This window comes from Calliphora vicina, chromosome 3 (genome assembly GCF_958450345.1).
Source record: "Calliphora vicina chromosome 3, idCalVici1.1, whole genome shotgun sequence".
Classification (NCBI taxonomy): Eukaryota; Metazoa; Arthropoda; class Insecta; order Diptera; family Calliphoridae; genus Calliphora; species Calliphora vicina.
In genome coordinates, this window is record NC_088782.1 from 110,571,947 (window position 1) to 110,596,720 (window position 24,774).

Sequence of the window (24,774 nt, forward strand, 5' to 3'; positions counted from 1 at the left end):
AGTTTTACATTAACTTTACCATGGACAGTGGCAGACTCTCCAGTGGTTCAATTGTTTTTATACCCTTAACGTTCGTGAGAAGGGTATATATAAGTTTGTCATTCCGTTTGTAATTTCCACAATATAATTTTCCGACCCTATAAAGTATATATATTCTGGATCCTTATAGATAGCGGAATCGATTAAGCCATGTTCGTCTGTATGTCTGTTGAAATCAATTTTCTGAAGACCCCATATATCTTCGGGATCCAAATCATCAATAATTCTGTCAGAAATGCTTTCGAGAAGTTTCCTATTTAAAATCGGTAAAATCGGTCCACAAATGGCTGAGATATGAAGAAAAAACCAGGACAACCTCGGTTTTTGACATATTTTTTACCTATATCTGGATTAATAAGTCATTAATATAGACAATATGGATATCTAATGATAGATATTTCAAAGACCTTTGCAACGACGTATAAAAAACCATAGTAAGTTTGACCTACAATGGGTCAAAATCTAAAAAAATATTTTTTAACCCGAATTTTTTTTTCATTCCTTTAATTCGTTGACCATATTCCTCTCTTTTTCAGCGACATCCTCGATTTTCCGCACATTACATCGCGTTGCTTGTACCAGCGCTTGTGTGGCACAGACCGCATGTTTTATCAGGATAGCGAATGCAATCCACAAATGCCTCTATTTTCAAATGCTCCAAAATCGAATGGTTTTCCCCTGGATAAATAAGCTGTAGCAAACGCTCGAGGCTTCAAAGGCTCAAAAATCGGATGGTTTTCCCTTGGATAAATAAACTGATGCAAACGCTCGATTTCCATCGCAAAGTCTAGGTTAGATTCCATAGGCAGCCACTCTTCAAGCAGCTCACTTGGCTCCATTCAAAACTGATCACATTGTGATACTCAAGGGGTAAACAGCAGGGTGTTTATTATACGTCCATTTGTCTCCAAGTTAAACTAACAAGATTCCCTGATGAAGGAGTAGATTTGTCTAAGACTCATCCTTGCAAGCTCATCAAACTGGATCTTTTGAATACATTAAATGGTGTGGTGCCATCAAAAGTTGGGGGCCTTTGTTCTACAAGACGTTTCTGGAATAATTCGCACCGGCCCATCTTGGCATTGTTGAACGCTATATTAGTCCATGGTGATTTGAGAAAACAAACTGAATAAATGACAGGCAATTGGCCACACATACATAGCTTCAAAAATATAGCCGCTATTAACTGTCAAAATTCGGAAGTACCCTTTGGATGACCCATTATAATTATAACGGGTCATCTAATAGGGACTTCAGAGCAATTATTATTTTTATAATCCGCGACTATTTAAGCTAAAATTTAACTATTTTTAAAACTACAATTGAAACTAATATTAAAAACAATTAAGATGACCCTATGTTGAACTTAATCCTGTACAAAGTTTTCTATTACTTTTCCAAATATGTACTTTTCAACCAACCCTCGTCGACACATCAATCACATAATCTATTCTGAACTTAAAAAAGAGAACTCAATTACTTAAGAATAAAGAGAAAACAAACATATTTATGTACACAACTAAAATTATATCACTATTTTTGATAATGACTTTAAAAATAATTTAGAGAGAACCCATAAATAACTACGCACTCAGCGTTTTTGAATGGCAAACATGTGCTGTATTATGCTCATCCCGAACTCACTTGAAAAGCGCTGGAGAAACCTGATTAAATAATTTTATGTTGAACACGATCAATAAACGTAACAACTTTGTAGACAAGTACAAAAGAGTACATTGTATTTGTATATAGAATAAAAACAAGTAAGAAAATATGGTCGGTCAAGACCAACCATTTGATACCCAACACGGAACAAAATTTCAAAAATTTATTTTCGTGAGTAATTTAAGTAAGTGGGCTTTATATGGGAACTATAACCGATCGCCATGAAATTGGGTTGTGTGATTTATACTAGTTAAAGTGATTTTCGGAACGGGTCTTATATGGGAGTCAATTATGGACCGATTCTCAATTAGGCGACATGCCTACCATGTATATAAAACCTATTTGGAGCGATATTTTTGTAGATACCTATATAAATTAAACATAAGGTTATATTTCGGGAGGACATTTGAATGGGGGCTAGGTATAATAATGGACCGATATCAGCCAGTTTCAAAAGGACAAATTTGATCGAAATATCTTCAAAATTTAGACCTGTACTTTGTGCACAAAGTTCACATGGACAGCCAGTCAGACGGACGGACATCGTTTAATCGACTCGGAAAATGATTCTTAGTCGACTTTAAGTTAACTTTAAGGTGAATGTTAGAATAATATTTTTTGGCGTTACAAACATAATAACCTCCCCACTATGGTGGTGTAGGGTATAAAAAACATTACACTAACTACAATAACAATTACGTACTTGGAGAAAAGCAAAGAAGAGTAACAATTTGTTTTTATCGTTGCTAAAGTTAATCGACGATTATAAATAAAAGTCGTTTGACGATAGAACGATCATTTACAACAGCTGGGGACTTTTTCAATTCCAGTTTCAGTTTGTGGGAAACACTCTGACCAACAACAGTTAGCTCTTGATAATAAAATTGAAATAAAAACGTGTGTGTGTTTTAATTCCGGTGACAAGAAATTTAAAAAAAAAAACAAAAACTAAGAAATTAATTGAACAAAAAGAAATTTTTAAAAAAAATATAAAAGAAAAAACAAATTATTACATTTAAAAAGAAGTTTAATTTGTAACTAAAAAACAAACAAAATGAATGCAATTATATTTATCATCTCACTAATATTGGGCTATGTGGGTTATTATTTATACAAGTCCATTAAAAGGCCAGCAAATTATCCACCAGGTGAGAAATAAATCAATTCATAAGTTCGTTTTCCATATAAGGCAGTTCCTTTACTTTTAAATTGTATTCAGATACATTACGAATATGTATCTAGATACATATTTTCTATTCATTACTTTTTTTTTTAAATTTTGTATGCAAATTCTTGATTGACTTGACTGACATTTGATATGCTGACCAATTGAGCATGTTAAATTCTTTAGACATAGACAATGACACAGTGATTTATTTAAGGCAATAACTTGTGTTTCTAATTAGACCACATGTCTCTGGAATACTCTTACATTTATGGAGGTATTTCCTAAACTAAAAATGATGTATGGTAATACGACACCTAATTATGCGTACACGAGTTATATTTTTTTTATTTATTTATTTTGCAGTATTCAAAAGTTTTTAATCGTAATTATTATTATATAAATTGTAAAACAGAGACATGTTGAAATTATTATTTTTAGAATTTAATAAATCATAATGCAGTCGATTTCTATTCCAAATTCTTAAAAAGATATGAAAAGAAAATCCATGGGGCTTCAAATACTTCGGATGACTTTTTTTTGTATAACGATTTTGTTTGGGAATTTCGAGCAGTAAATATTTCAGTCAAAACGGATAATTTTAAGCCTTGTCGTGGTTAAATGTTTCCAAGGGGAACAATAAAATAATTATTTTAGAAAAACTTCCTCCTGCCCACTTTGAAAATACTAGGGCAAGTCAATAAGTCCATGGCTTTTTTTAATGAAACACAGGTTTTTTGCAAAAAAAAATAATTTTATTTTTCAACATATCCTCCTTTGAGCTCTATACACTTTCTCCAACGTTTCTCTAATTTTGTTATGCCTTCCAAAAAATAAAATTTGTTGAAGTCATCAAAATAGTTACTGGTTTGTGAGATGATTTGAAGTCTAACCTCTTTCCGCCTAGCCATTTCTTCAGGTTTAAAAACTAGAAATATTACTTCGGGATAAATCCGGAGAATAGGATGAAAAAGGGAGCATTTCGTTGCCTAATTCATGGATAGAAACTGCACATTTATGCACGCTTGCATTGTCTTGGTAAAAAACTAATTTTTCTTGGCCAAATGCGATCGTTTTTTTTTTCAAAATCCTCATTATATGAGCCAATTTATTAATATTCGCCATTCATTGTTTTACTCTTTTGAAGGTAGTCAATATGGACTATAGCGCATCCATCCCAAAAAAACGGTCGTCATAACTTTATTGGCTGACAGACCCACCTTGGCCATCATTGGCGCCAATTCACCTCGATAAACCCATTGTTTTGAATGCTTTTTGGTCGCTGGTGTGTTGCAGTGGATTTACATTTCGTCCACGACTTCGAAACGGCACAAAAACTCGTCTATATTGCGGTTGGACAACGCCAAACAATCCTGCGACGTTGTCACACGATTGCGTTTGTGGTCGATTGTGAGAAAACGCTGCACCCATCTTGCAAAAAGCTTTCTCATATCCAAGTAACCATTCAAAATTGAAAACAACAACAAACCACCAAAGTAAAGTACCTTAACTGGTCGTCCAAAATGTTCGGCATCTTCCGAGCCTGTGCTGCCACAATGAAATTCAGTAAACCAGTTTTTTACCATTGAAATTGATGGTGCAGAGTTCCCATAGTATTTAAGCTTAGCCTTGGTTTGAGAGATGGGTTTTTTCCGCCAAAAATAATGCTTAATGAGCTCACGAAATTCACTTTTTTCCATTTTCTCCCCAAGTAACGCGGTATCCTGCTATCAATGGCTGTCAAACACAAACTAAATGACGCAGCTTGAAATTTTGACAGGAGACAACTCACAGATACTTGTTGACAAGAGCAGTGTTGCCTGAATGAATCTTAGGGAACGGAATATGGTATTGTATTAAACAATTTGCCAAAATATGTTTCTTAACGATTTTTATACCCTTCACCTTCGTGAGAAGGGTATATATAGGTTTGTCATTCCGTTTGTAATTTCCACTATATAATTTTCCGAACCTATAAAGTATATATATTCTGGATCCTTATAGATAGCGGAGTCGATTAAGCCATGTCTGTCGGTCTATATGTCTGTCCGTCTGTCTGTTTCAATTTTCTGAAGACCCCAGATATCTTCGGGATCCAAATCTTTAATAATTCTGTCGGACATGCTTTCGAGAAGTTTCTTATTTAAAATCAGGATCCAAATCTTTAATAATTCTGCCAGACATGCTTTCGAGAAGTTTTCTATTTAAAATCAGCAAAATCGGTCCACAAATGGCTGAGATATGAGGAAAAAAACTAGGACAACCTCGATTTTTTACCTATTTCTGACCTATATCAGGATCACTAAGCCATTAATATAGACAATATGGATATCTAATGATAGATATTTCAAAGACCTTTGCAACGACGTATGCATATAAGACCATAGTAAGTTGGACCCACAATGTGTCAAAATCGAAAAAACAAAAAAAATTAAAAAAAAAATTAAATTTAAAAAAAAAAAAATTTTTAAAAAAATAATTTGAATTCGAAAATTTTTTTTTCCAAAAAATGAAAAAAAATACTTTGAAAAAACAAAATTTTTGTTTATCTAAAAATATTTTAAATTTGTATTTTGAAGTATAATTTGGTGAAGGGTATATAAAATTCGGCACAGCCGAATATACATAGCTCTCTTACTTGTTCTTGTTTATTTCTACTGGAAACCATTCTTAAAATATCTACTTCATAGTTTTTCATGATTTTGGAAATGATAACAATGTTTACTTACAAATTAACATTAAAGTGTTAAATAATAATTATCATTAATCATGTGCTAACTCATAAAACTAAGAAAAGCAAGCACTTTCTTTAAAAAAAATTAAATAAATATTAAACTTGGTCTAGTTGAAATATGAAATATGATGAACTACCTTTCCTTCTCTATATCTCTTGCTTAACTTCCGATTGTAGAACTCAACTTTTCATTCTGGATTAATTATTTCCTCTTGATTGCGCTGCTTATCGTAAAAACTTTCTCTCTCTCTAAATAAAACACTTTTTCCAATTAAAATTCATTAAAAAACTTTATTTACATTTTACTTACATCTTACAAAATACTGTAATATGATCAGGAACATTTACATTTGTCACTCTGAATAACACTCACTCAGTGACTGATATCCACAATGGAATGATTACTGTCCAAAATGTTCGTTTTTAATACTCGAGTTCCCGTTTCGTTTTGTCTCCATTCGTCTTAAATCCAACCCATTAACCAATCTATTGGCTTTGTCATGTCAACCTAGCCGATCGTCCTGCCCTTATAAAGTATTCACAATCCCAGCATAAAGTACTAATATTTAGCCGATAATGTTCTTGAAAGACTCGTTAATATCAAGATCTGTCAGCTATATATTTAATACTGTTACGAAATTGTACTTGAATTCAAATATAACGATTTTAACGGCTGATTTAAAAGTAGCATAAAGCTTTCAAATAGCAGTGCTGTAATAGCAAACAGTAACATATCTGTGGGTATTATTAACATTGAATAAAAGCTTTCAGTTGACCATTGATCGTAAGTATGGCAACGCTGTTTGCTGCGACCGTGTATTCGAATTCGAATATTCAGTTAAGGAACATTGTAGAAAGTACACCACACATGGCGTTTGTATTAGAAAGCTCTAGACAGTTAAAGAGCAATCTAGAATGCAGATGGCAGTGTTATAAATAGTGGAAGAGGTTGCAGTAGTTAGTGAGTTTATCAGAGACGCTTTTCGAATAAACATCAACTGAGTGCCTTAAAGTGTTTTGTATTTTTCAAGTGAATTCGTGTACATTATAAAGTGTGTCTGTATTTCTGCGAATTTATAAACGTGTAAAAAAAGCATTGAGTGACTATTTAATTCTGTTGTTGTACATTTTAAATAAATAAAGAGTTGTTACAATTTTCAAACTACTAAACGGCTTTTATTTGCAATCAAAAGTATCCGGTTTATTTAAAGGAAATAAACCAACGTTTTAAAAGTTTAAAACGTAACAATACTTTGTCTAATGGTCCAAACGGAATAATTTAATTTTGATGTTTGTAACTATTATCATTCTTTCAGACAGAAATCTTTTCTCTGTTATTTTCTCTCAATATTCTAGTTTTTTTTTTAAAGAATTAACAAAGTTTATGTAATATAAATATTTTAAATAATATTTTGTAATCAATTTCAATTCACAACTTGTTAATCTTTTCATTTTAAGGGCCCGATTTTATACCATGGGTTGGCAATACCATACAATTACGCAAAGAAGCTGTAGCAGCTGGTGGACAACATAAAGCTTTTGAGAATTGGTCTAAACGCTACAATTCCAATATATTGGGACTTAAACTGGGCCGTGAACTGGTGGTGGTAGCCCTCTCATATCCCCTAGTCAAAGATGTACATTTGCAAGAAGTTTTCGAGGGTAGGCCCGATACTTTCTTCTTGAGATTGCGTACCATGGGCACCCGCAAAGGCATCACTTGCACCGATGGCCAGTTGTGGTATGAACATCGTAATTTTGCCATGAAACAAATGCGTCATGTTGGCTATGGACGCACTCAAATGGAGCAGCACATTGAAAAGGAAACCGATAGTTTATTGCAGTTCATAGAAGAGTTTAAGGGACAAGCTGTAAGGCCGGGTTCATTTTTGGCCCAGAGTGTTATTAATGTGTTGTGGTCGATGACGGCCGGTAAACGTTTCAAACGAGATGACAAACGTTTGGTTAAACTTTTGGATTTAATGAATCGCAGATCAAAAGTTTTCGATATGTCGGGTGGGGTTTTAACACAGTTTCCATTTTTAAGATTTGTGGCTCCCGACAAAACTGGCTACAATTTGATACGTCAATTGAACAATGAGTTGTTTCAATTCTTTATGGAAACCATAGATGAACACAAGACCACATTGACAAAAGAAAATGCCGATAATGATTTTATTTATGCCTATATTAATGAAATGCAACAGGAAACTAATAAGGACACAGAGAATTCCACCTTTAATGAAATACAACTTACCATGACCATATTAGATTTCTTTATAGCTGGCTCTCAGACCACCAGCACCACCACAGACTTGGCTTTAATGACTTTGGCCATGCGTCCTGACATACAAAAACTGGTTTACGATGAAATATTGGCCAATATCAAGAATACCGAATTTCCCCATTTAAGCTCTAAAGCATTTTATCCCTATATGGATGCTTTCATCATGGAGGTGCAAAGATTTTATCACATAGTACCCATAACAGGACCCAGAAGAGCTTTATGGGATACCAAGTTGGATGGCTATGATATACCCAAAAATACCACCATACTTATAGGCCTATACTCGGTCTTAATGGACGCGGACCACTGGCAAGATCCACACAACTTTAGACCCGAACGTTTCATAGATGATGAGGGTAAAACATTTAAAGATGAATATTTTATGCCTTTTGGCCAGGGCCGCAGACGCTGCTTGGGTGATGCCATGGCTAGAGCCTGTCTATTTTCGGTGCTGGTTAAAATTTGCCAAACTTTCGAATTGGTTTTAAGCGACAAGGAGGAGGATAAGCCCTCATTGAATCTTTTACCGGGCATAACATTATCTCCTAAGCCTTATAAAATTAAATTTATTAAAAGACAATTGTAGAAGGATTTGTTTTTTCATTTGATATTGCAGCATTTGAGGCATTCATTTAAGAGATATGAAGATTTCATCTAATTAATTTAAGTTTAAATTTAAATAATCTAACGAATTTAATAAAGTATTAGTTAAACAAAATATTTCGTGAAGTGTTTTCATTTTAAAAATAATGTTACAAAAGTTCTAAACTTGATGGATTGCCATACTTTGTTTCTAAAAATTTGCCTAACATTAGGATGAAAAATTCCTTTTTAGCTTTCATCTCTTAGCTCTTGAGTTTAAGAATTTCTTGTATTCTCTCAATTATTAGGTTTTGTAAAACCTTCTGACCGCTCTGAAATATTATTTCCCGGTCGCATTATTAGGGATTCATATCGAGCCCTTAGCGCCAAATTATCGTAAGCGACATTTTCTAAATTTTTTTTATTGCAAAAATTAAATTTTTATGGTTCTCAAAGTATCAAAATTGTTAATAACTTCAAAATTATAGGGGATAAGATTTTATCATAAGCGACACTCAGTGATATAGCAAAAAAGAGGGAAATAAATCTGTAACTTCTAAATGGTTAGATTGGTTTCAATGAAATTTCACATGCGCAAAGAAGAAATGTTGTCGAGTTTAAGCTTTGAACATGGATCTCATGGCCCCACCAGGGGCACGACCAAGGGTCCTCAAAATAGGACACCTCGGGTATGTTACATTTTTAAAACTATCCTATATCTTCGTTTGTGTTCCGATTTCCAAAAAATTAAACTACGTTTAAGCAAGTAGTTTTTTATCCTAAAACTAGCCTATAAAATACACCTAGTGCAAATATTTTGAACAAAATTACGCAAAGGCATCACAATTACGCAAGTATGAACACGATTAAAAACTTCAAAATAGAAATTGAATAAACACTGTAAATATTGGAGTCATATTAAAATAAATATTTACAATAATTCTATATTAATAAAAGAACTAAAAATAATAATATAGTGATAAACAGAAAAATATTTGCCTAAGTAACACGTAAATTAGTATATAAAACTTAAACTCCAAATAGTAAACACATTTTATAGAAAATGTTCTTATTTTATAATGAAAATTTAACGCACCAATCGTGGTTTGTTTGAACAGCAATAGTGGGTCTTTTATAGAGAAAATTTAAGACACTAATCGTGGTTTATTTAAACAGCAATCGTGGGTCTTTTATAGAGAAAATTTAAGACTCTAATCGTGGTTTATTTAAAAAGCAATCATGAGTCTTTTATAGAGAAAATTTAAGACTCTAATCGTGGTTTATTTAAAAAGCAATCATGGGTCTTTTATAGAGAAAATTTAAGACTCTAATCGTGGTTTATTTAAACAGCAATCATGGGTATTTTATAGAGAAAATTTGAGACTCTAATCGTGGTTTATTTAAACAGCAATCGTGGGTCATTTATAGAAAAAATTTAAGACACTAATCGTGGTTTATTTAAACAGCAATCATTGGTCTTTTATAGAGAAAATTTAAGACACTAATCGTGGTTTACTTAAACAGCAAAAATGGGTCTTTTATAGAGAAAATTTAAGACTCTAATCGTGGTTTATTTAAGCAGCAAAAATGGGTCTTTTATAGAAAAAATTTAAGACTCTAATCGTGGTTTATTTAAACAGCAAAAATGGGTCTTTTATAGAGAAAATTTAAGACTCTAATCGTGGTTTATTTAAACAGCAAAAATGGGTCTTTTATAGAGAAAATTTAAGACTCTAATCGTGGTTTATTTAAACAGCCATCTCGGGTCTTTTATAGAGAAAATTTAAGACACTAATCGTGGTTTATTTAAACAGCAATCATGGGTTTTTTAAGAGAAAATTTAAGACACTAATCGTGGTTTATTTAAACAGCAATTGTGAGTCTTTTATAGAGAAAATTTAAGACTCTAATCGTGGTTTGTTTAAACAGCAATCGTGGGTCTTTTATAGAGAAAATTTAAGACTCTAATCGTGGTTTGTTTAAACAGCAAATCGTGAGAAAATTTATGACTCAAAGCGTTGTTTGTTTAAACAGCAATCGTGGGTCTTTTATAGAGAAAATTTAAGACTCAAATTGTGGTTTATTTAAACAGCAATCGTGGGTCTTTTATAGAGAAAATTTAAGACACTAATCGTGGTTTATTTAAACAGCAATCGTGGGTATTTTACAGAGAAAATTTAAGACACTAATCGTGGTTTATTTAAACAGCAATCGTGGGTATTTTACAAAGAAAATTTGTGACTCAAAGCGTATAGAGAAAATTTAAGACTCAAATTGTGGCTTATTTAAACAGCAATCGTGGGTCTTTTATAGAGAAAATTTAAGACACTAATCGTGGTTTATTTAAACAGCAATCGTGGGTCTTTTATAGAGAAAATTTATGACTCAAAGCGTTGTTTGTTTAAACAGCAATCGTGGGTCGTTTATAAAGAAAATTTCAGACACTAATCGTGGTTTATTTTAACAGCAATCGTAGGTCTTTTATAGAGAAAATTTAAACTCTAATCGTGGTTTGTTTAAACAGCAATAGTGGGTCTTTTATAGAGAAAATTTAAGACACTAATCGTGGCTTATTTGAACAGCAATCGTGGGTCTTTTATATAGAAAATTTAAGACTCTAATCGTGGTTTATTTAAACAGCAATCGTGGGTCTTTTATAGAGAAAATTTTAGACTCTAATCGTGGCTTATTTAAACAGCAGTTGTGGGTCTTTTATAGAGAAAATTTAAGACACTAATCGTGGTTTATTTAAACAGCAATCGTGGGTCTTTTATAGAGAAAATTTATGACCCAAAGCGTTGTTTGTTTAAACAGCAATCGTGGGTCGTTTATAAAGAAAATTTAAGACACTAATCGTGGTTTGTTTAAACAGCAATCGTGGGTCTTTTATAGAGAAAATTTAAGACTCTAATCGTGGTTTGCTTGAACAGCCATCTCGGGTCTTTTATAAAGAAAATTTAAGACACTAATCGTGGTTTGTATAAACAGCAATCGTGGGTCTTTTATAGAGAAAATTTAAGACTCTAATCGTGGTTTGTTTAAACAGCAATCGTGGGTCTTTTATAGAGAAAATTTAAGACTCTAATCGTGGTTTGTTTAAACCGCAATCGTGGGTCTTTTATAGAGAAAATTTAAGACAATAATCGTGGTTTATTTAAACAGCAATCGTGGGTCTTTTATAGAGAAAATTTAAAACACTAATCGTGGTTGGTTTAAACAGCAATCGTGGGACTTTTATAGAGAAAATTTAAGACACAAATCGCATGGTTTATTTAAACAGCAATCATGGGTCTTTTATAGAGATAATTTAAGGCACTAATCGTGGTTTATTTAAACAGCAATCATATCTTTTATAGAGAAAATTTAAGACACAAATCGCATGGTTTATTTAAACAGCAATCATATCTTTTATAGAGAAAATTTAAGACACAAATCGCATGGTTTATTTAAACAGCAATCATGGGTCTTTTATAGAGATAATTTAAGACACTAATCGTGGTTTATTTAAACAGCAATCATATCTTTTATAGAGAAAATTTAAGACACTAATCATGGTTTGTTTAAACAGCAATCATGACTCTTTTATAGAGAAAATTTAAGACTCTAATCGTGGTTTGTTTAAACAGCAATAGTGGGTCTTTTATAGAGAAAATTTAAGACTCTAATCGTGGTTTGTTTAAACAGCAATAGAGTGTCTTTTATAGAGAAAATTTAAGACTCTAATCGTGGTTTATTTAAACAGCAATCATGGGTGTTTTATGGAGAAAATTTTAGACACTAATCGTGGTTTATTTAAACAGCAATCGTGGGTCTTTTATAGAGAAAATTTAAGACACTAATCGTGGTGTGTTTAAACATCAATGGTGGGTCTTTTTTAGAGAAAACCACTAATCGTGGTGTGTTTAAACATCAATGGTGGGTCTTTTTTAGAGAAAACCACTAATCGTGGTGTGTTTAAACATCAATGGTGGGTCTTTTTTAGAGAAAACCACTAATCGTGGTTTATCGTGAGTTTTATAAAGAAATAGTGAGTTTTTTAAAGAAAATTTAAGACACTAATCGTGGTTTATTTAAACAGCAATCATGGGTCTTTTATAGACAAAATTTAAGACACTAATCGTGGTTTATTTAAACAGCAATCGTGGGTCTTTTATAGAGAAAATTTAAGACACTAATCGTTTTTTGTTTAAGCATCAATGGTGGTCTTTTTTAGAGAAAATTTAGGACACTAATCGTGGTTTATTTAAACAGCAATCGTGGGCCTCTTATAGAGAATATTTAAGACACTAATCGTGTTTTGTTTAAACATCAATGGTGGTCTTTTTTAGAAAAAATTTAGGACACTAATCGTGGTTTATATAAACAGCAATCGTGGGCCTCTTATCGAGAATATTTAAGACACTAATCGTGGTTTATTTAAACAGCTATCGTGGGTCTTTTATAGAGAAAATTTAAGACACTAATCGTGGTGTGTTTAAACATCAATTGTGGTATTTTTTAGAAAAAATTTAGGACACTAATCGTGGTTTATATAAACAGCAATCATGGGTCTTTGATAGAGAAAATTTAAGACTCTAATCGTGGTTTATTTAAACAGCAATCGTGGGTCTTTTATAGAGAAAATTTAAGACACTAATCGTTTTTTGTTTAAGCATCAATGGTGGTCTTTTTTAGAGAAAATTTAAGACACTAATCGTGGTTTATTTAAACAGCAATCGTGGGCCTCTTATAGAGAATATTTAAGACACTAATCGTGTTTTGTTTAAACATCAATGGTGGTCTTTTTTAGAAAAAATTTAGGACACTAATCGTGGTTTATATAAACAGCAATCATGGGTCTTTTATAGAGAAAATTTAAGACTCTAATCGTGGTTTATTTAAACAGCAATCGTGGGTCTTTTATAGAGAAAATTTAAGACCCTAATCGTGGTTTATTTAAACAGCAATCGTGGGTCTTTTATAGAGAAAATTTAAGACACTAATCGTGGTTTATTTAAACAGCAATCGTGGGTCTTTTATAGAGAAAATTTAAGACACTAATCGTGGTTTATTTAAACAGCAATCATGGGTCTTTTATAGAGAAAATTTAAGACACTAATCGTGGTTTATTTAAACAGCAATCGTGGGTCTTTTATAGAGAAAATTTAAGACACTAATCGTGGTTTATTTAAACAGCAATCGTGGGTCTTTTATAGAGAAAATTTAAGACACTAATCGTGGTTTATTTAAACAGCAATCGTGGGTCTTTTATAGAGAAAATTTAAGACACTAATCGTGGTTTATTTAAACAGCAATCGTGGGTCTTTTATAGAGAAAATTTAAGACACTAATCGTGGTTTATTTAAACAGCAATCGTGGGTCTTTTATAGAGAAAATTTAAGACACTAATCGTGGTTTATTTAAACAGCAATCGTGGGTCTTTTATAGAGAAAATTTAAGACACTAATCGTGGTTTATTTAACCCTTTCGCTACAAGTTTTAACTGGAGGTGTTAATAGATGTTTTAAGTATATTATATGGTTGGTATTGATATCCATATTGACTGATATTAATATTAAGGTCCTACGTGTCCTGGTTTATCCGTTATTCCAAATTAAATTTTTAGTCCTGGAAGCTTATCCTGAAGCCCCCCGTGATTTTTATTTTAATATTTTTTATTTTTGTATTTCCCTAATATGTTTCTAAGCATTCTATATCATTTTTATTACAAAATTATAGTTTTTAAAAATTTTATATGCAAAAAATCGAAGGAACATTTTTGAAAAAAAAAATTTTGGATTCAAAAATCTATTTTCACACATTTTCAAATTGCTACCAATCGAACACGCATAGTGATAATTCAATGAAATAAATTGTAAACATCTCTAAATATATTCCTAAAATAGACTCAAAAACTATTTTTTAAAAATATTAATAAATGTCGAAGTTATGTGCAAAAATCTAAAATGTATCCATATGGATACAATGTAGCGAAAGGGTTAAACAGCAATCGTCGGTCTTTTATAGAGAAAATTTAAGACTCTAATCGTGGTTTATTTAAACAGCAATCGTGGGTCTTTTATAGAGAAAATTTATGACTCAAAGCGTTGTTTGTTTAAACAGCAATCGTGGGTCTTTTATAGAGAAAATTTATGACTCAAAGCGTAGTTTGTTTAAACAGCACGTGGGTCTTTTATAGAGAAAATTTAAGACACTAATCGTGGTTTATTTAAACAGCAATCGTGGGTCTTTTATAGAGAAAATTTAAGACACTAATCGTGGTGTGTTTAAACATCAATGGTGGTCTTTTTTAGAGAAAACCACTAATCGTGGTTTATCGTGAGTTTTATAAAGAAATCGTGAGTTTTTTAAAGAAAATTTAAGACACTAATCGTGGTTTATTTAAACAGCAATCATGGGTCTTTTATAGACAAAATTTAAGACACTAATAGTGGTTTATTTAAACAGCAATCGTGGGTCTTTTATAGAGAAAATTTAAGACACTAATCGTTTTTTGTTTAAGCATCAATGGTGGTCTTTTTTAGAGAAAATTTAGGACACTAATCGTGGTTTATTTAAACAGCAATCGTGGGCCTCTTATAGAGAATATTTAAGACACTAATCGTGTTTTGTTTAAACATCAATGGTGGTCTTTTTTAGAAAAAATTTAGGACACTAATCGTGGTTTATATAAACAGCAATCGTGGGCCTCTTATCGAGAATATTTAAGACACTAATCGTGGTTTATTTAAACAGCAATCGTGGGTCTTTTATAGAGAAAATTTAAGACACTAATCGTGGTGTGTTTAAACATCAATGGTGGTATTTTTTAGAAAAAATTTAGGACACTAATCGTGGTTTATATAAACAGCAATCATGGGTCTTTGATAGAGAAAATTTAAGACTCTAATCGTGGTTTATTTAAACAGCAATCGTGGGTCTTTTATAGAGAAAATTTAAGACCCTAATCGTGGTTTATTTAAACAGCAATCGTGGGTCTTTTATAGAGAAAATTTAAGACCCTAATCGTGGTTTATTTAAACAGCAATCGTGGGTCTTTTATAGAGAAAATTTAAGACACTAATCGTGGTTTATTTAAACAGCATGGGTGTTTTATAGAGAAAATTTTTATACAGTTCAGTTCTAGTTCATTATTGGAGAACTTTATAGGGAATTTTGTTTTAGTAGACATGTTAAAAATTGGGAAGACAATTGTTATTTTAATTATGTAGTTCTAAATTTGTAAACACTTTTTAAATCAGCCTAGTTACAGACATTTAAAAATCGTATACCTGACCTAATAACAATTATAAATCTCATTTTTGATTTTTATGTGAATAGTTAAGGAAAAATGAGTAATATTGATAAAAACTAAATATTAGTTTTAACAATTATAGTTTTTCGGTTACACATGCCGATTTTGAGTGAAAACAGTAAACACCTCCAGTAGTTATCGCTGAGGAAAACAGTAGTATTCGATTAACTATATCACAGATTATGATTTACAACTTGAGTGATAAAACTAATTTCACTTTTCCATAATTGAATAAATTGTTCAGCTGCACACACGTTTAGATGTGCTACCGCAATAAGGATGTATGTTAAAAGTAAAATTGATTCCTTCATTATTTTAAATGATTTCTATATAAATTTTCTATGAAATATTTTGAAATTGAGTATTTTCAATTCGTTGTTAACCGAAATTATTAAATGTCTATTAATATTAACTGTACTTTCAGTATTGTCATTATTCCTGTCCAACTGCATACAATGTTTCTTTTCTATTCAATCATGTTTATTTATTTTTTCTTTTGTATAAAAAAATATACGTAATTTGAATTTAACTACATATTTACACTTTTCCTCGTGTAAAACTTTATTAGAATTCCATAATCAACATGTTGATTGTGGGTGAATATATTTGATGAATTTTAGACAGTCCTCTCTATAAATGAATCGTATGATCATTGATAAATGCACTTATTAATGACGCAGAATATTTTTTTTATTATTCCATTATAACACAATACAAATACCCAATATAAAATTGAGCTTCTGTATGAAGTACATAAGAAAAAGGTGGTTCATAGAAGCGGATGATTGTATAAGGCAAATGATCAAACCTCATAAAAAACTCATGATTCCTCTTTTTTCACACACATCTAAACGACTTATTTAGTTATGGTTAGAACTGAACTAGAACTGAACTAGAACTGAACTAGAACTGAACTAGAACTGAACTAGAACTGAACTAGAACTGAACTAGAACTGAACTAGAACTGAACTAGAACTGAACTAGAACTGAACTAGAACTGAACTAGAACTGAACTAGAACTGAACTAGAACTAGAACTGAACTAGAACTGAACTAGAACTGAACTAGAACTGAACTAGAACTGAACTAGAACTGAACTAGAACTGAACTAGAACTGAACTATTACAATAACCAACGATTAGTGGCTTGAAATTTCATTATAAAAGACCCACGCTTAGTGTCTTAAATTTTCTTCATAAAAGTGCCACGAGATTCTTTATAAAAGAGATATGATTGCTGTTACAATAAACCACGATTAGTGTCTTCAAAACTGTTTGAATAAACCACGATTAGTGTCTTAAATTTTCTTCATAAAAGTGCCACGATTGCTTTTTAAATAAACCACGAATAGTGGCTTAAATTTTCTTTATTAGAGAGCCACGATTGCTGTTTAAATAAACCACGAATAGTGGCTTAAATTTTCTTTATTAGAGAGCCACGATTGCTGTTTAAATAAACCACGATTAGTGTCTTAAATTTTCTCTATAAAAGACCCACGATTGCTGTTTAAATAAACCACGAGCAGTGCATTGAATTTCCTTTATAAAAGAACCACGATTGCTGTTTAAATAAACCACGATGGGTGTCTTGGATTTTCTTTTTAAAGCAGCCACGATTGCTGTTTAAATAAACCTCGATCAGTGTCTTGGATTTTCATTATAAAAAAGAAACGATTGCTCCACGATTAGTGACTTAAATTTAATTTATAACAGAGCAACGACTGCTGTTTAAATAAATCACGATCATTATTTTAAATTTTCTGTATAAAAGAGAAACGATTGCTGTTAAAATAAACCACGATTAGTCTCATAAATTTTCTTTATAAAAGAGAAATATTTGTTGTTACAATACAGCACGATTAGTTGCTTAAGTTTACTTTATAAAAGACCCACGATGACTTTTTAAATAAACCACGATTAGTGTCTTAAATATTCTTTATAAAAGACCCACGATGACTGTTTGAATAAACCACGATTAGTGTCTTAAATTTTATTTATAAAAGATCCCCGATTGCTGTTTAAATAAACCACGATTAGTGTCTTTACTCTCACCCTCTCCCTAATTTTACCGAAAAATAATAATTTCGCTAGTTCTATTATCCATACCTCCCTCGCCAAAATAAAAACTCCTCATAATTCTTATAAAGAAAGTTAATGAATGATATTACAAAAGATAATTATCTTTCACACACACATCAATACGATTTTATTTTGTCCTGGTTAAAAAAAAATATATACTAATTAGTAGTCGTACTCTAAATGCTTATAAAAATACCGAATTCTTAGCCATTATATATTCAATTTCCGTAGTCCAAGGATTTTTAAATGCACGCCATTCACTTTGCAATTGAATAAAACTATTATCCTTGCAGCGAAAACGATAAACTTGGGTGGTAACCTTTTCGGCTACCTGCAGAACCAGTTTATGGGATTCAGCCAAAGCGGGTATGTCTTCGGGATGGAAGTATTCATAAAAACTGCTGCCAAGGATTTCTTGAGGCAAAAAACCCACTGCCAAGGTGGCTCTAGTAATAAAAAGAAAAAATAAATTCACATTTAATTACAGTTTTTAGTAATGGAGCAATTGTTACTAACCTTTGATCTATAAACAAAAATTTACCATCCACCGAGTGTCTAGATAGAAAATTAACATGCCTCACATTAGGATGATTGTCCAGTGAGGAGGTGCTTTTATCTGCCTTAACATTCGAGGGTATACGACCTATGGCCACTAAGCAGGAGAGATTTGTTATTTGATCTTCACTGTCAGCATCTTGATTTTCTTCTTTGATAGGTGCCCAAGACTTCAAATAGCCCGTACATTGTATGACCCGATATTTCTCATCCATACTTAATTTTGATTTACGTTTGGTGGAGCTGCGTGAACTGGAAGAAGTATCGGATTCCTCCTTGATTTGACTACTACTGGCGGCTTTTAGTTTCATGCGACAGAAAAAGGATCTTCTAGCACCCGGACATAGGCGGCATAAACTTTGGGGTATGTCTGTTTTTACGGGAAGCATGGCTGTGAATTTAATTTGTATTAAAAATGGTAGATTATATATTTTATATAACACTTACTTTTGGCATCTATTAATCTTTCCCTGGGACAGGGATCTAACGATGACAACTGTTCCTTTACCTTGGCCACATCCTTCGGATGCAAAACATCAAACCAACTTTGGCCCAACAAATCTGTTTGTGTATAGTTCAAAACATTTGATACCGATTCCGATACATAAAGTATACGTCCCCGATCACAACCCACTACGAATAAAAATCCTTCGGCTGCCTGCAGTATTAACATTTTCAATTCTTGATCGGATAGAAATGTTGGCTTACAGTCACCGCCACTGTAGGCATGCACTGCTCCACGTATACTGCGCAGATGTTGGACTGCCATGCGTAAAACGGTTAATTTATCCAATTTACGATGCATGGCATAGCACATGGGTATCATGGAGGATAGCTCATTGATGTAAGTGTTCATTTTATCCCGCCGTCGTTTTTCGATTTCGCTGTGATTTTGTCTGGAATAAATAAGTTTAAGAGTTAAAGTTATAATTGGATTATTTAAATGAACTGGGATACAGGGTAAAATTGAACTCGAACTGAACTAGAACTGAACTAGAACTGAACTAGAACTGAACTAGAACTGAACTAGAACTGAACTAGAACTGAACTAGAACTGAACTAGAACTGAACTAGAACTGAACTAGAACTGAACTAGAACTGAACTAGAACTGAACTAGAACTGAACTAGAACTGAACTAGAACTGAACTAGAACTGAACTAGAACTGAACTAGAACTGAACTAGAACTGAACTAGAACTGAACTAGAACTGAACTAGAACTGAACTAGAACTAAACTAGAACTGAACTAGACCTGAACTAGAACTCTTTGTGTCCAAATCGCACAACTTTTGTATTTATATACTTAGATAGCATGAACACCTGAGAAACGAAGATCCAAGTTTTACTTTATAAAAGGCTCAAGATGGATGTTTATATAAACAACGTTCAGTGTCTTCAATGTTCTTTATAAAAAACTCATGATGGCTGTTTGAATAAACTAAGATTATTGTCATAAATTATATATATTGGTCTCACAAATTTTCTTTATAAGAGACCCACGATCAGTGTCTTGAATTTTCTTTATAAAAGAGCGACGATTGCTGTTGAATCCAAAATTGGACTATTTAAAGATCTATGATTGAAGCTAAAATTGGACTATTTAAAGAACTACGATCGAAGCCAAAATTGGACGTTTTAAAGATCTACGATTGAAGCTAAAATTGGACTATTTAAAGAACTACGATCGAAGCCAAAATTGGACTTTTTAAAGATCTACGATTGAAGCTAAAATTGGACTATTTAAAGATCTACAATTGAAGCTAAAATTGGACTATTTAAAGATCTACGATTGAAGCTAAAATTAGACTATTTAAAGATCTACAATTGAAGCTAAAATTGGACTATTTAAAGATCTACGATTGAAGCTAAAATTGGACTATTTAAAGATCTACAATTGAAGCTAAAATTGGACTATTTAAAGATCTACGATTGAAGCTAAAATTGGACTATTTATAGAACTACGATTGCAGTTAAAATTAGATTTTTTAAAGATCTACGATTGAAGCTAAAATTGGACTATTTAAAGATCTACAATTGAAGCTAAAATTGGACTATTTAAAGATCTACGATTGAAGCTAAAATTGGACTATTTATAGAACTACGATTGCAGTTAAAATTAGATTTTTTAAAGATCTACGATTGAAGCTAAAATTGGACTTTTTAAAGATCTACAATTGAAGCTAAAATTGGACTATTTAAAGATCTACGATTGAAGCTAAAATTGGACTATTTATAGAACTACGATTGCAGTTAAAATTAGATTTTTTAAAGATCTACGATTGAAGCTAAAATTGGACTATTTATAGAACTACGATTGCAGTTAAAATTAGACTTTTTAAAGATCTACGATTGAAGCTAAAATTGGACTATTTAAAGATCTACGATTGAAGCTAGAACTACGATTGCAGTTAAAATTGGACTATTTATAGAACAACGATTTCAGTTAAAATTTGACTCTTTAAAGATCTACGATTGAAGCTAAAATTGGACTATTTAAAGATCTACGATTGAAGATAAAATTGGACTATTTATAGAACAATGATTTCAGTTAAAATTTGACTATTTAAAGAACTACGATTGCAGTTAAAATTTGACTATTTAAAGATCTACGATTGAAGCTAAAATTGGACTATTTATAGAACTACGATTGCCGTTAAAATTGGACTATTTAAAGATCTACGATTGAAGCTAAAATTGGACTATTTAAAGATCTACGATTGAAGCTAAAATTGGACTATTTATAGAACTACGATTGCAGTTAAAATTAGATTTTTTAAAGATCTACGATTGAAGCTAAAATTGGACTATTTAAAGATCTACAATTGAAGCTAAAATTGGACTATTTAAAGATCTACGATTGAAGCTAAAATTGGACTATTTAAAGATCTACGATTGAAGCTAAAATTGGACTATTTATAGAACCACGATTGCCGTTAAAATTGGACTATTTAAAGATCTACGATTGAAGCTAAAATTGGACTATTTATAGAACTACGATTGCCGTTAAAATTGGACTATTTAAAGATCTACGATTGAAGCTAAAATTGGACTATTTATAGAACTACGATTGCCGTTAAAATTGGACTATTTAAAGATCTACAATTGAAGCTAAAATTGGACTATTTAAAGATCTACGATTGAAGCTAAAATTGGACTATTTAAAGATCTACAATTGAAGCTAAAATTGGACTATTTAAAGATCTACAATTGAAGCTAAAATTGGACTATTTAAATATCTACGATTGAAGCTAAAATTGGACTATTTAAAGATCTACAATTGAAGCTAAAATTGGACTATTTAAAGATCTACGATTGAAGCTAAAATTGGACTATTTATAGAACTACGATTGCAGTTAAAATTAGATTTTTTAAAGATCTACGATTGAAGCTAAAATTGGACTATTTATAGAACTACGATTGCAGTTAAAATTAGACTTTTTAAAGATCTACGATTGAAGCTAAAATTGGACTATTTAAAGATCTACGATTGAAGCTAAAATTGGACTATTTATAGAACTACGATTGCAGTTAAAATTGGACTATTTATAGAACAACGATTTCAGTTAAAATTTGACTCTTTAACGATCTACGATTGAAGCTAAAATTGGACTATTTAAAGATCTACGATTGATAAAATTGGACTATTTATAGAACAACGATTTCAGTTAAATTTTGACTATTTAAAGAACTACGATTGCAGTTAAAATTTGACTATTTAGTGAAATACGATTGAAGCTAAAATTGCACTATTTAAAGAACTATGACTGAATATGATATTGGACTATTTTAAGAACTATAATTGAAGCCAAAAATGGACTATTTTAAGAACTATGACTGAAGCCAAATGCTAAAATTGGACCATATAATAAAAAACTATGATTTAACATGAATTTGGGAAATATATCAATATCGACTGAACCTAAAATTGGATATTATAATAAACTACGGTAAATACAAAATCGTTGTTTATATTTTGATTAAAACTTCATTGTCTGTTAAAGGGTTAATGTTAATTTATTTATAATTTTGATTGCATATTGGCCGTGTTTTATACAATTAAACCCAATGTGCATTAAAACAGGCAGACAGACACATAAGGCAGACTGAACATTTTTTAAGCTTTTTTTAAAATCTATTCTGTAACTCATCTATTAACATATGGCACATTGTTTCGGTAGTTTTCCTTAGGGTATATACAAACAAAAAGCAACAGATTTCCATACATCCGGTAAAAGTTTTCTTTACCCACTGCTGTTGCACACAAACTTTTGTTTAACCAGACATTTAACATATTAATTAAATTATGTATTAATTTTCTACTTACTTTCGATTTTCATCAGAAGTTCTGGCCATTTTTTCCTCATCGTATGTTTCATCGTCCAATTCTTCCAAAGTCTCACTAGACGAATGGAAAAGATACATAATGTTTATTTAAATTCGTAAACAAATTAATTAAATTAATCAATCAATCAATTAAAAAATTCCCCAAAAAGAAAAAATCTCGAATTGAAACGTCCGTATGTTGCTTAAGTTGTAACACAAATAATTTTTCCAGTGGTTGTTACAAAAGATATCTATTTGCAGCAAATTACCACCACCTTGTTGTATTTATTACAGCATCTCTCTGAAATCAATCAAAGATACGAGTGCCAACTTACCTAAATTCCATAGATACGCACGAGTATTGATAGTTTAGCTTGCTCTTCGTTAACTTATTTTATTATTTTTTTTTTTTTTAAGCAAAAGGAAGGGTATTTTGTGGAAAATTTGATTTGTTTTGATTTTATTTTTTGCGTATCGTTCTTATAGATACAAGTATTTGTTGTATACCTAGTGTGTTGTTAAAAATATTAAACTTTTTTGACAAGTTGTTGCGCTTTTTTGTTCTTTTCTGCGTTTTCTATGTGCCTTAGTTTTCGTATTTTGCAATTTGCAAGTTTTTATTTTCATTTCTATTTTAAGTGTTTCGTTGATTTTGTAAAGAAAAGCTTTGAACTTTTTGTTTTTAATTTTTGTTTATACTGCAAGTGTATGTATGTATGTGTAATTGTATATGTGCATTTAATTGAGTGTACATGTGCGTTTTGTTTACATTGAGAATTAGACTTTTTAAAGACTTTTTTTAGTAATGTGTTTGTTGTATTGTATCTATGAGATTGCAATTTGTCAGAGATGGCTGTTTTACCACTTATTTGTATGTTTCGAACGAAAAGTACCATGGAATGGTTAAATAGAATTATAAAAATGGCTATAGAGCCATGGGTAATTTTAAATCGGGATGAGAAAAAACACCTGTTTGGTCAAAGTGTCAAATTTGGAATCCCTCTAACTCAGAGAGTTCTTGACCGATCTTGTTGGAAAATTGTGTCTAAAATACTATCCGATAGGACTATCTTAGATCGTACCGATCGAAGGACATCAGTTTTAACATTTTTTTTAATGGACTTGAAAATTTGTTCTTTTGTGAAATTTTTTTTTATAAAATTTTTTCTATTTTTTTACTTAATAAGGCAAAATCTTCTAAAAAATATATATAGAAAAAATCTAACATTATTGCCTGAGTTAAGCGTCACTTTGGATGGAAGATTTTATAGTTGCTTCCTTTAACTTTTTGGACAAGGTGGTCGGTCCACTTACGCCTAAAATCTGACATGTCCTTTTCTGTGTTCTTTAATTCTTTCTTTTACAAGACCTTTCCACAGGCCGAAGTAGTACATAATTGCCATTATTTTTTAAATACCAACCAAGGGCCTTTCTTCCATAGTATCATTATGCCAAATCGGGCCAGAAATATGAAGACACTATGTGCTGTAAAAGGTAAAAACCGTTTTTGTAGACACTCCGTAATATATGGTTACGAAGTTGCATTAACGATTTGAATTTAACGGTTTTAACACTGGTTTCCACATCCAACAGCTTTTGTATACATTGTCACAAGTGGATACTTGGCAGCACTGTGCTGCCAACATTAACTGTTAAAGCTGCTAACAATAACACTACGTCTGCAACTGGCATGAAATGCTTAAGATTAACATGATGTTAGTGTTAACATGTTAGACAAACCATGTTAGCGCTTTTTCAATGTTTTAACACGGTTGTTAAACCATGTGTTTTAACAACTCTTTATAACATCATGTCATGTAAGGCTGCTGAATGCTCTAGAAGTGGAACATACTAGTTCGTCCGTTAAATAGTTAAATCATGAAACTACTTGAGGATGGCACTGGATGCAGTAAGTAGTCAGTTTATCATAAGCGCTGTTAAGAGTTATTTAATTTTTTTTTTAAAGGTAGTAAACCACCGATTTTAAAAGGTAAACAATTGGTGTCAGAAGTGGAATTGCAAAATAATAAGCATGAAGTTTGAAGAGCTTAAA

The 24,774-nt window shown here is 31.6% G+C and overlaps 2 protein-coding genes across 2 annotated transcripts; one reads left to right on the plus strand and one right to left on the minus strand.

Moving 5' to 3' along the window:
* The first annotated feature begins 2,490 nt into the window (after positions 1-2,490).
* LOC135953908 (probable cytochrome P450 305a1) lies at positions 2,491-8,610 on the plus strand. The gene is made up of 2 exons (XM_065503938.1): positions 2,491-2,852; positions 7,062-8,610. The coding sequence occupies exons 1-2, from the start codon at positions 2,759-2,761 to the stop codon at positions 8,474-8,476; spliced, it is 1,509 nt and encodes a 502-aa protein (XP_065360010.1). The 5' UTR covers positions 2,491-2,758; the 3' UTR covers positions 8,477-8,610.
* Positions 8,611-17,940: 9,330 nt separating this feature from the next.
* Positions 17,941-23,214, minus strand: cyc (cycle). Its single transcript, XM_065504877.1, has 5 exons — positions 23,057-23,214; positions 22,723-22,797; positions 18,846-19,294; positions 18,360-18,789; positions 17,941-18,289 (listed from the first exon to the last, which is right to left on the minus strand). Exons 1-5 carry the CDS (start codon positions 23,065-23,067, stop codon positions 18,028-18,030), a joined length of 1,227 nt encoding a protein of 408 aa, XP_065360949.1. The 5' UTR covers positions 23,068-23,214; the 3' UTR covers positions 17,941-18,027.
* Positions 23,215-24,774: the final 1,560 nt, after the last annotated feature.